The sequence below is a fragment of the Carassius gibelio genome, chromosome A1 (assembly GCF_023724105.1).
Source record: "Carassius gibelio isolate Cgi1373 ecotype wild population from Czech Republic chromosome A1, carGib1.2-hapl.c, whole genome shotgun sequence".
NCBI lineage: Eukaryota > Metazoa > Chordata > Actinopteri > Cypriniformes > Cyprinidae > Carassius > Carassius gibelio.
In genome coordinates, this window is record NC_068371.1 from 10,765,590 (window position 1) to 10,779,060 (window position 13,471).

General features: G+C 33.9%; 2 protein-coding genes across 2 annotated transcripts in view; one reads left to right on the plus strand and one right to left on the minus strand.

Moving 5' to 3' along the window:
* The window catches only part of LOC127992420 (uncharacterized), a 431,446-nt gene that overhangs the window by 144,044 nt on the left and 273,931 nt on the right, over nt 1–13,471 (plus strand). The window lies entirely within an intron of this gene.
* Nucleotides 1,230–12,099, minus strand: LOC127992842 (NEDD8-conjugating enzyme UBE2F). Its single transcript, XM_052591685.1, has 10 exons — nt 11,887–12,099; nt 10,500–10,649; nt 8,647–8,676; nt 5,958–6,023; nt 5,101–5,168; nt 4,526–4,596; nt 4,224–4,281; nt 3,563–3,595; nt 3,391–3,453; nt 1,230–3,157 (listed from the first exon to the last, which is right to left on the minus strand). The coding sequence occupies exons 2-10, from the start codon at nt 10,615–10,617 to the stop codon at nt 3,107–3,109; spliced, it is 558 nt and encodes a 185-aa protein (XP_052447645.1). The 5' UTR covers nt 10,618–10,649; nt 11,887–12,099; the 3' UTR covers nt 1,230–3,106.

The following is a 13,471-nucleotide window of genomic DNA, read 5'->3' on the forward strand; positions in this document are numbered from 1 at the left end:
CGCCGCGGTACCCCCGAAGCAATCTAAAATAGTCCGAATATAAAAACTTATTATAGGTGCACCCTAGTGATTCAGGACAGGCTACAAACACGGTTTGGAAAATGGATTCATGGGGTACTCGCTTATTATATACATTTTTCTACATTTTGAAAAAACAGACTAAGTTACGGACCGCAGCTCTGATTGGTTGATTTCTTACCGGGAACGGTCTGTAACTCGTCCCATTGGAAGGTTCTATATAAGGTTCTATCTGCATTCCAAGTAGTTTTGAGATATTGAGCTTTTTGCATTCCATTCGACTGTGTAGATAGAACCTTATTGTTTTTTAAATAAAAATCCCATAATGTATACAACGTAAAAAATAAAAATAAAAATACAAATCTATGACAATGTAAATAATTTGTCACAGAATAACAATATGGGAATTACTCAATTTTGACAAAAATGTCAGATAGAACCTTATAATTCCAAGGGGACGAACTGCAAATGGCAATATGACCACTGGGAGGAGCCAGAGGAGCTTGATTTTTTTCACAGATTATGTCATAATGGACATAATGACAGGTTTAACAAATGTGTAAAAAATATATATTTACAAAAGTTACCTACTGCAGCTTTAAGTCATATTCAGTGTATACTGCACAGCACGAACTATGCAGTGCAGTGGTATTCAAACATGAGCCTGAAAACTCAAATACAGATGAATTTTAAAATCTAAATAGATTTTAAAACATAAGGTAACATAAACTTGCTGACTTTGTAAATAGTTAAAAAGAAAAACTGACTTCCAAGTCCATCCAAACACAAACTAAAAAAAAAAAAAAAAAAAAAGAAGCAGAAAAAGAAAAAAAGTGATGCTAGCTGATGCATAATAAATGAAAACAACATGTTCTTAAATCATCCGACCGACAGACCGCAAGTCTGAAGCTAAGAGATCGGAGTCTGTGCCCATCATTTTCTGTGAAATCTGTCAACTTTGATCTGCAGACCGACTTTCAGCATCCAATGTCAACTCCTCCAGACTGCAAATCCAGACAAAAATCATGTGGTGCTCCAATTCTATATACCCTTTTCCAATCATTGCCTAGCATTTCTGTGCAAATTCACATTATACAAGGCTTAAGAATTATGTCTAGGTAAGCAGCTCACTAGATTGAAACAAAACCAATGATAATATATGCACAAAGCAAAAAAAAAAAAAAAAAAAACTGTAAAGGTTTACACACAAATTACTCCAATTCTTTACTTAGTGGTAGAATTCTTCTTTAATATACTTTACAAATGGATATACACCTCTAACGAGAAAAAGAAATCAAATGAAATAAAGTAAATCCTCACTAATTGAACAGGCTTTATGGCTGAGCAGTTCAGTAGCCCAGTGCATGCTACCAAATCAGACATGTATTAAAATCCCAGTCTCCCACGCTCAAACACACAAACACACCGACACACACACTTGCACACAAACACAGTACAAGCATACAGGTATTCTTGTGTACATGCACACATCAGTAAAGCTGAACGTGTATACACTGACAAAAATGCATTCAAAAGAAAGAGTGAATCTCACAAAACCAGTCCAGAACATGTCCAAGTTATATTTGACCCCAAAATTAAAAGTAATAAGAAATAATATTTAGCTTTTTATTATTATATTATTATTATTATTATTAGATTATAATTAAGCATAATTTCCACAAAATTCTCACTGCCCTAATGCAGAAAAATATTATATGTTTAAAATTGAGGAAAACATGCTTAGTTTATCGTAAAAAAAAAAAAAAAAGTTATGTTGTTTCAACTCAAAATCTTTATCAGTACTATAGTGACTTCAATCTCAATACATGCAAAACAGAATTTCTAGTTTTAACCCTTTGATTTTGGGGTAAAATGTTGGGAAGCTTGTTTCTGCCACCGGACTATAATAATAGCATAAGGTATAAACTCAATTCTGAGAATTGTGAGATTTAAACACAATTTAAACACGAGAACAAAACTCTGAATTGTGAGACTAAAAATTGAAATGACCTTTTTTCTTTTTTTTATTCAGTGGCAAAAAATAAATAAAAATAAACTGCAAAATATAAACTTGGAATTGCGAGAAACAGTTAGAATTCTGACAACAACAAAAAAAAGAATTGAGTTATAAACTCGAAATTAAGAAAGTAAGTTAGTTTATATCTCGTAATTCAGACTTTTCCACCTCAGAATTCGGACTTTCCCTCAATTCTGAGTTCTTATTTTTTTGCAGTTAAAAGGTCACAATACATTGTCTTTTTTTTTTTTTTTTTATGTGACGGAAATGAGCTTCCATAAAAATGTGACCTAGACATCGGTGAGATTCACACACAAACATCTCACAGATTTGAACTGAAACGGCTTCATAACTCATTGAGAGGCACACACAGATATTCTGATATTTGCACGTGTGCACATCTGATACGGAGTAGTCTGATAACTGCAGTGACTTTACATGAAGAGAGGTGCTCAGTTACAAGTAATGGCTTTAAAGAATCCGCTCGGAAATCCACTGACGTATTCTGCGAGACACCAGTGCTAAATATTTTTGCGAATCCTCTTCGGTGGACTCCTCCCCCAGAACTAATGAACCAATGGAACTTTGGGGTTTCTATGACATCACTCATGAACAAATTAATCTCAGTGTTTGTAGGTTGTCAAGTTTTGAGAAGAAGCAGGCTACAGAAGTTGGCTTACAACGTATGTCCAGTTAAATGTGGCAAAAAACACAGAGGCACTAGCATAGGAGGTGACATCAAGAGAGGTTATACCTCCTCATTTTCATGATCACCATCGTTGCACTTCTTTTTTTTTTTTTTTTTTTTTTTTTTGTGGAGGGAAGTCAAAGCAAACTTGACTGAGAAGAACCTGCAAGCATGTCCCCTTCAAAAAAAAAAAAAATCCATCGGAAATTGACATTAAGGCCCACATCTCCCCCTTCCCAAATCTTGATCAGGGACTTGTTGTGTCATTCATCACATATTTGAACTTTCTTCTTTCCCAAGTATGTTTTAATAGTTTGAGATTCAGTCTGGAGTGACGTATAGCTGCAAAGTCACATGCATGTGAGAGTGGCTCGACAGAAACATCATCTTGCATAGTTTTTGATGAAGTCCTGAACTTTGTTCCTGAAATCCTCCTAAAACAGGAAGCATTAAGGAATTTGATGGGTTTGGGTAAAACATGAACCCACAAATGCTCTGCCCATTGGGCAATTTATATATTAAACATTTATGATATAATCTCTACTATTTTTGTTGCCAATATACATCATATCAGGATGACTGTATTGCTTTTTTTCTTTAACCATTACGTTTCCAAAAGAAACTGATAGACTTTGTAACCGTGTTTAGGACTGTGCTGATTCTTTACCTTGTCCCGTAAATGATGTTCAGCTGCATCTATATTCAGTGGGTCATCAAAGTTAAGAAGATCCTGTGAGAGAGAAACTAATGTCTATTGGTGTTTACACTCAAAGATGACCTTCTAAAGCATAAAACCCTGATGATCAAATACTGTTCCTGAAGACAGTGTGTGTACTTACAGTGAAGAGTGAATTCAGTCCCCACACTACATCCTAGAGACAAAAATCGGTGGAAAAACACAGACAAGCCACCATGTAATTAGGGTCTCTTAACTAGTTGCTTATTAGCATGCATAGTACTAGAATATTAGCCATTTATTACAACTAGTTAAGCACATATAAATGCCTTATTCTACATCCCTAATCCTACCCAATACCTAAACTTAACAACTACCTTACTAACTATTAATAAGCAGCAAATTAGGCATTTATTGAGGTAAAATCCGGTTCATTGGGTAACACGGTCACTTGCACTTGTTTCTTGAGGTATCTGGCAACCCATGTGTGCCCATGTGCTCTCTGAGGAGGGGTGGCAGGAGAAACAATGCTCTCCTTTTTTTTTTTTTTTTTTTGACTGCAGTACACATTTCAGTATTCGATATTACATACTGCACCTTTAGCATAAGAACAGTGTTTTTAGAATGCAGTGCCATATGCAAGACGTGAGCTCCATTAATTTAAATTTTATTGGAAGAAAGAAAGAAAGAAAGAAAGAAAGAAAGAAAGAAAGAAAGAAAGAAAGAAAGAAAGAAAGAAAGAAAAAGGAGGCAGGCATTTCAATACATGTCTGTCTAGTAACTGTAATTAATTTCCTAAGATGAATTATAAAAACACAAATTACCTGTAGTGTACGAGTGGGTGCCCATCCAGTACCATCAATCGAATGCTCACGCAATAAACTTGCAACAAAAAGCAGAGATTTTAACATGTATACAATATCCACCAGTGGTGGATGAGGAGATACCCCCTGACAATGTAAAGCGCTTTGAGTGCTTAGAAAAGCGCTATATAAATGTAAGGAATTATTATTATTATTATTATTATTATGATTATATAATTTGAAGATCACAAATACAGCTGTTAAAAGAATCAAAACAATCTTGAGTCTGTAGCTTTAAGATGATGACAAAAACAGACATATACCTCAGACAGATCTCCCCAGTTTCTGCAATGTTAGGGTGCCATATTCTAGTTAAGCACTTGACTTTGGGAGGCTGTGGAAAACGGAACATGTTTCGTTATGTTACAAATGTTTGTTTGTTACAAATAAAATTAAAATGAACAATACTAAAAGCACCATGAAAAGTACAAAAGTAGTAGTCTATAAGATCAACTGTGCATTTCATTTAAATTGCTATATAATTTACTTCTAGTCACTTAACTCAGATATATAATCACTGTATAATGCTATATGTAATGCCTTTGCCTTAGTAATATTTCATGGTTTTCTCTAAACTTAGATGCCAGGATTGAGGGTCCATGTCTGAATCTATTCCTGGCCTCTGCTGGGCTATAACAGGTGCTGTGAGGTCAGGGATGGGTTGTTATATATGTGTGCATGCTCAGGCAGCTGTTTTATTGAATTCAGACACTGCAGAGCATCAGTAATGCCCATAAACATCTATTTAACAAATGGACTAATAAAATCATTGTAGCACGAAGAGTGAATAAGTGTGGCATTTCCCCCAATTACTTCATGATATGTCAGAGGCACTTACCACCATATTATAGGCTTCAGGAACTTCAATCTCAAACTGAAACTTTCCACCAAGGTAATAGCCTTCATCTGACAGAAATGTAAAGTTATATTTTCAATTGCAAAATACAAAAAAAACCTTGCAATGTAAAAAAGAGGAGCAAAGGCCAATACACACAAAGAGCAACATTAAAAAAATATACATACTGTACATATACGTGTATGTATATATATATATATATATATATATATATATATATATATATATATATATATATATATATATATATATATAGTTATATTATCAAAAGATAGTATCTTATTGTTTCACGAGGTTATATGAAAGTGAAGGGGTCCATAGGCATACAATGTTTTATTTTAAATACCTGTAAACTGGTCTTAAAAGACCAAAAGACCTGTAAAAGGTCTTAAAGAGACAGTTCACCCAAAAATGAAAATTACCCCATAATTTATTCACCCTCAAGCCATCCAAGGTTTATATGACTTTCTTATTTCAGATACAACTGGAGGTATATCAAAAATGCCCTGGCTCTTCTAAGCTTTATAATGGCAGTGAATGGTAGTCTAGATTTTGAAGCCAAAAACGTGAATCCATCCATCATAAAAAGTACTCCAGACAGCTCCATTTTTGTAAGATAAATATACATATTTAAAACGTTATACTTTTGTACACTTTCACAAGAGAGTGATACTTTTTTATATATAATTCCGATCGTATATTCGTAAGAAAGAAGAAAGTGGGGTGAGGGTGTGTAAATCATGGGGTAATTTTCATTTTTGGGTGAACTACCCCTTTAATATCGGGCATGAATAGGTCAGCTGAACAATTTAACCTTTTAGAAAAGAGATCAGAATTACCTGGTGAAATGGCCAACTGGAAGTGACAGAGTTTGTTTTCATCAGGAAACGTAACTTTACAGGTATCTGCAGAAAGAATAATAATAATGTTTATTATAGTTCTTAAATCACAAAAAATGGAATTTAACATCCGCATAACACCTGACACATACAAACAGGTTTGTAGATGTATGAAAGAAAGAGCATTAGGGATGCACCAAAATTAAAAACCATGGCAATTCTGATAAACCAATAATATTTTCATGTTATGGCCGATATTCAAACTCTATAATATTCTTTCAAAAAAAAAAGAATCATAAATAAAGCTGGATAAAAGGAAAAACTGTGTCCGTCTTCATTTCAGGCTGAAGAGCAACAAAATGTGATTATTTTAAGGGAGGGAGATTCTTTTCTATACCCACTCCATATGCTTTTTGTGACCCTATAAAAATATCTTGCACCAATATGCATTGCAATTGCATGTGGACCTGTCTCACTTGAGTGGAACGACTTTATGCCATGGCTAAAGTGAAAATCTTATATTTGATTTTTGAATGCACCCATATATATATATATATATATATATATATATATATATATATATATATATATATATATATAAGGGGTGGAACGGTACGCAGATGTCACAGTTCGGTATGTACCTTGGTTCAGAGGTCACGGTTTGATATGATTTTCATATATATATATATATATATAATATATCTGCAGTACATATATACATAAAAAAAAATCTTGAAATATATTTGATTTATTTTAAAGATAAACAAGGGGGGGGGGGGGGAGTGTGTCACGTATCGTAGCCTATATGCTGAGTTACTGTGCACTTCACATATTTATGTGCAAAAAGAGATTTTCATGTGCAATAGAATTTATTATTAATATTATTGCTTATTTATTAATACAAGATTAGTGTGCAATATATAGTATATAACTAATGTATTTAATTATCATGATCACAATGGACTTATGCACAACTGGACTTTGTCATTGGTTCACAGAAAGGAAACTCAAATGGCAGAAAGTGACATCCTATTGGTTTTCTTTATTTTTTAAAAAAAAAATACAAAGTTTTTTTTCATTGTGAGTGTACACAAATAAGAGCAGACCTTTATACAGTGATGCATTATTAATAAGACAATAAGTGTTTAAAGTTGAGTCTGCAGGTATAAGGAATTGATCCCTCCAGTGTGCGCTCAAGTATACGTACACAAACACACACACACACACACACACAGACACATCAGTTCCAGCATTGCTAACTTGACAGCGCAGTTGGATTTATATATATATATATATATATATATATATATATATATATATATATATATATATATATATATATATATATATATATATATATATATATATATATATATATATATATATATATATATATATATATATATAAACACACACTTAATGGTCCTATTATGGTTTTTCACTTTTTGAATTTTACTCAGTGTATAGTGTGTATGTTTGAGCATTAAAAAGATCTACAAAGTTACAAATTTTAAAGTCCACTCCAAAGTGAGATATTTAGTTTTTGAAAAAAATCCCTTTCCAAAGACCTACACTGAACGGCTCGTTTGGACTACAGCGTTGTTTTCCACGATTTCTATGATGTCATAAAGCAGCACATTAGAATATCATTAAAATAATTCCCATCTACAGTAATTCAAATGGTTGGGGAGTGAGAGTGTCGAGTCATGGTGCATCAGACAAGACAACGACGGAGAACTAGTGCTGCTGTAGCGTCAAGTTTCGCAAGTTATTACACATGCACCTGAATAATTATTTATGTAAATATGTTACAAATTATTAAAATGTTATTTATATATATTTTTTATAATAAACTGCTGACAGTACAATCTAGAATAATGAGTTATGTGCAGAGTTTACACTTCAGTTATGAGACTACAGTGTTACCCATACATTTAGTGTGGGTGTTTTTATATCACTGTATTTCTGTAGAAAACCGACTGTCTTCAGAAAATTGGATGTCATTTTAATTTCATCATGCATGTAATGTTTGATAAAGCAGCGTTTGTGAGTGAAGCGCCGGTTTGTATTCAACCGTTACCGGGGAAACCTTGATCTCTACCAATTCAACAGTGGAAATATATCTGTGGGAAACACTGGACTATGGTATAAATAAATTCAAATGTATAACAGTTTCACTGCAATTCACATTATAATGCTATAAAAACAATAAACATAATAAGTATACAATTATCTATACATAGTAAATGCAGTTATTTTTAAGCAGTTGTTGACATCCTTAAGCGCGATCCTCTTGCTCAATATTGTCAGGGTCTGAATCCGGCACAAACTGATATGACAATATTGACCCCATCCTTAACTATACCGGAACATCCGAAACTTGCTGCGTTGGCAAGGGGCGGGGCAGTACTGAAACACCGTCTAAGCTATTCGCCAATCCCATTACAACGCACTGGGACAGCTAACCATTCACATCACATTTAGTTTTTCATCAAACCCGGAAATAACTGAGCCGTTTGTGCAAAGCTGGGGAGAAAGGTATTGTTATAATGTAAATTATGTAAAAGATAATTGGTTTTTAGAACCAAGCATGAGAGCATGTTCTAGTACACCCCCAAAATCAAGACTTTGTAAAGGAGCATAATAGGACACCTTTAAAGTGCAAAAAAAATGCCCTGAACATACTCACTTGGAAGGTTGGCCTCAAGTTCTGCAACCTCTGTAAACACAAATCAAATCATAACATTAGTGTTCACCGTTCAGTACTGATGGGCAACAAAGACACTTATAAAACCAGCTTTTACAAACAGCCACAGATAGATTTTCTAAAAAGCTTTGATTTTGTTGAATAAACATGAGCACTGCATGTTTCAAAATCAATACACGGTGCGGAGTGTTTTTAAATCACTGTATTTCTGAAGGAAAACAACTGTCTTCAGAAAAATGTGGATATCATTGTAATTTCATCTTGCTTGTAATGCCTGATAAAGCAGCATGTGTATATGTGTATGGAAGATCATTTCAGGTGACTATCTCCTGAAGCTCATCAAGAGAATGCCAAGAGTGTGCAAAACAGTAATCAAAGCAAAAGGTGGCTACTTTGAAGAACCTAGAATATGACATATTTTCAGTTGTTTCACACTTTTTTGTTGTGTATATAGTTTTGATGCCTTCAGTGTGATTCTACAATTTTCATAGTCATGAAAATAAAGAAAACTCTTTGAATGAGAAGGTGTGTCCAAACTTTTGGTCTGTACTGTATGTATGTATATCAGATTATGAAAGCTTAAATAGTAGGAGCTTTATAATAATTTTCAGAATTTTTTACAGGTCTTTTGCATTAGACCATCTACAAATGTTAAATCTTCACATAAAATATTAAGGTTACCATTGCATGTGTCTGAAGAAAAATAATTCAGTGATCGATGGTTGGTTTATAGTTATTTTATATCAAAGCTATCAAGGTATTCTCATCATAAAATAACTTCATTATTCTTTATTTAATTCTAACAAGTACGTTTTTATTTAAAAACTAACCAAAATCCAAAATGATTTGTTCATAATCGCTACACAGAAGAGACTTGGTGTTGTTTCCAAACAAAAGGAAATATATCAGTGTTGGCATCAGCAATCGACTAAAATGAGTTATCGGAAAAAGAAAAAAAACAATATCGTGCATCCCTAGTATTAATATTCGAAATATTTTTTTTTTATTGGACAGTTGTATATAGCTATATAAGGCCACATGCTTTCTCATGGTACCATCTCTAAATGTTAAGATGGAGTGGATCCAATGGCATCACTGATTAAAATAGCCTGAGTGTGTGACTGTGGGTGGGAACTGCTTTTTAAGCTGCTGGTAATGGCATACAGACTCCTCCTCTCAGTCTGTTATAAATAGAGTCTACTGCTCTCCTGATCTGGCTTGCATCACATTCACCTTACACCAGTTTACTGGCACCGCAACTCCCAGCAGACAGACCCCGCACAACGCAACTTCACTCATCACGCTCTCTGAAATCAGACCTGCTCTAGTCTTTCAAAAGAGTTTTGCAGTGTGTCATTCATAATCCAATTAAAATGTGTTAAATCATGATAGACAGACAAATAGATAAACAGAATGGACAGATGAAAGTTCGATAGATAGATATCAAACAGTTGATGGTCTCCACTGATTTTCATAGCATGGAAAAAAATATATATATTATGGAAGTCAATTGGGGATCATGAACTGTTAGGTTGGACTGATTCCTTTAAAACATCTTTTTTTTTGTGTTCAACAGAAGAAGTTCATACTGGTTTGGAACAACTTGAGGGTGAGTAAATGATGACAGAATTTTCATTTTCGGGTGAAAAATCCCTTTAATGTTTTGATATAAAGTTTTGGGAATAAAGTCATGTCACACAAACAGTCCATGCCTAATTTACCCGTGACCGTATCAGAACAGGCCTAAAAATTTGGTTGTGAACCACCAAGCGCAAACCGCTGCTCTAGTGTATGATCCCAGCAGGCAGGGGGAGTGTTTGGTCTGTGATTGGTACCTTTGATAAGCAGTCGATCTCTGATGGACACTCTATGAGCGGAATCGTTGGAGCCTGCAAGGGTCCGGCCGCCCCTCATGCCCTCCTCCCTTTTCAGCTTACTGGCTAACGTCAGCATACCAGCAGACCAACATACACACTCTCACACACCTTTGAGGAACACAAACACACACAATGATGGTGAACATCATATTATATACAAAGAAATAAACACAAAAATACTAAAACATTAACTTAAATTGAAGTGAAATTAGAAAATAAAAAAAAAACTAGCTAGAGACCCCAAAGCTGCATATATTTCTGCTAAATATGTTCTTTTACTATAGTAATCATGTAATGATTTTAATAATTTTAGCCAAAAACAAATCAGGTACTAAATTATTAAAGGGAGTATTTTTTAAATTATTTAAATAAATAAAAAATAATAATAAAAAAAAAGGTTCCTCAAACCCAATAGCTATGTACACTACAGTACTGTTGTTGAGTACACTACAATACTGTTGAGTAGGCATGACATTTTCAGAATTTTTTTTTTTTTTTTTTGTATTTATTTATTTTTCTGTTAATTTATTCAAGTTTACTTGTTGTTTTCTGAAACAAGCAGCTACTGTATTGGAAAAATGAATTATCGAAATTATACGAAAATCATGCAAACTTATGTCATCAGTTTTGTTCCTTGTTTACTTCCTTGATTAAGAACAGACTGCTTTTGAACTGGAGTTCACATGAAGCACACAACAGTTATTTTTATACTGACTCATATTATATATTCATACAAAAGTATACAACTTAAGTTGTACACAAAATACAAAGTAACTTTACCATGGTATCACCAAGTTTTGGTTTCATGGTTTCACAGTAAGAGCATATCACTAATATGTACTACATACGTAAACATTTTGTGGACGTGTAAAATGGTAATAACATGTTTTCTAAGCTTGTGCTTTTAAATTTCTTGGAATATCATGTAAATACCCTGGTATAGGAACAGTGTAATCTGTCAGTTCAACTGTATAAATATACCATGGTATTACCATCTGTTACTTTACCCTGCTACCGCTGCAGCACTTTCTGTGCGGGATTAGTAAAACTCTTAACCAATTTCTATATTGTAAAGACTACAATTACCTTTTCAGACGCAGTTGTTATGAAATAAGACCATACAAACTTTAATAATCATCAGTCACCGGCTTGGTTTGAGCCGTTATTGTGCTAACATGTTCATTAGAAGCGACACATTGATTCCTATCACACAGTGCATTATTTATACTGGAACTGAAATTATTATATTGTTGTATGCTAAAATATAGAGGTTAAAGGATCTTTACATTCCTAACACAACTCTTAAAATGTAAAATAGCTCGGCTGCGGTCAATTTTACACTTACCTGCCGCTGTCAAGAGTCACTGAACTGCCCCGTTTACACCATAATCAGGACACTCAAACTGAATTTCGCACCGTTCCCCCCAAAATACTTCAAATAAAATACATTAAATGGCGTTAAAAGGAACAGAATTGAGTAGAATGCTGCGCAAATTAGTTCCGCTGAGTTGAATGATTTCCGCTGCCTGAGCGGTTTAGAAGCCGGAAGTTGTTTTGTTCGTTTAATAAGAAGTCCGTATGGAATCCAACGCCACAAATACAAATTCCGCCGAACACTATTATATAGCTAATTCTTTTAGTCGTGCTCATAGAAACATTAAACTCGTGACATCATAAATCCAAGTTTGATGTTATTGTTGTTTATTTTTGTTGTTCAAAAGGTTGGGAACAGAAATAGCCTACAGCACAAATGCTTTCTTGTTTTTTAGAAATACTGAGAAACGATTTAAACAGACAGGGGTCCAAAGGTCAGAAAAATCTATTTTGGAAGCAAATAAATAAAATATTTCACTAACACTTTTATTTCTGTGTAATTTGAAGAGGTCCCCATTGCTTCCAACAACCTGAAAAAGTTGAATAATACACATTAAATAATGTTTAAACAATTACAATCATTACGATGTTATTATTTAGGGTCTATTAAAATTTCAGAAATACTTGAAAAAAAAAACTTCTTGTGTTTACTTGATTATTTAGATTTTCACACCACTCCTGATCATCTATTTATGAATGTAAATGTAATTAAACACATTACACACAAGCAAATCCATTGACTATTGCTTCTTTGAGAGCATGATTTTCCATAAAGGTGACTTATGAGCTGAGATTGTCTGTTTTGCCTGTCTGTGATGGTCTGACACTGTCTCTGGGCCTCAACGGGATCCTTTTCCAAGAAACCTTTTTTTTTTTTTACCAAGTCAATAAACCTTGACAGTGGCGTAATCATCCAACACTTCAGACATTCGTGCCACACATCCTGAACACACACCCGGAGCAGTGTGCAGCCAGTTTTTGCTGCGGCACCCCGGCCGGTGACTTGCTCAAGGGCACCTCAGTCATGGTATTGAAGAAGGAGAGAGTGCTGTACATCCATATAATTTAAATTAAAAAAAAATATATATATATATATATATATATATATGTGTGTGTGTGTGTGTGTGTGTGTGTGCATGATTACAGCTTAGTCTTTTAAGTATTATAGCATTTAATTGATTTATATAATATTTTTCCTCATATTGTTAAGATACATATTTAAAAGTGGTATTTTACAATCATTAATTTCTTTATTTGCAGACTTTTTGACAGGATTTTTTTTTTTACCCTGATGGACGCACACGCACACACACACACACACACACACACACACACAGTATGTGACAGAGTCATAGATCTTCTTGTAGACTAGGAGGGAAATGGATTGTATATGAGCTTTCCAAAAAGGCTGTGGGGCTGCAAAAACTGTGAATCAAGAATCATAATTTCCACTCAAGATTTCTAGTGCTAGGATACCATTCAATCACACTGGTTGTCTCATCAAGTATATATAATGCAGGTTTCCTGAACATCAATTTACTCAACATTTTGCTGGT

Excerpts from the sequence above, each read along its gene's own strand:
- LOC127992842 (XM_052591685.1), bottom strand. The coding sequence starts at position 10,617 with ATGCTGACGTTAGCCAGTAAGCTGAAAAGGGAGGAGGGCATGAGGGGC. Across the intron at positions 8,677-10,499 it reads AGATCGACTGCTTATCAAAG|AGGTTGCAGAACTTGAGGCC; the intron begins GTACCAATCACA and ends TTGTGTTTACAG. Across the intron at positions 5,169-5,957 it reads CCAGTTGGCCATTTCACCAG|ATGAAGGCTATTACCTTGGT; the intron begins GTAATTCTGATC and ends CATTTCTGTCAG.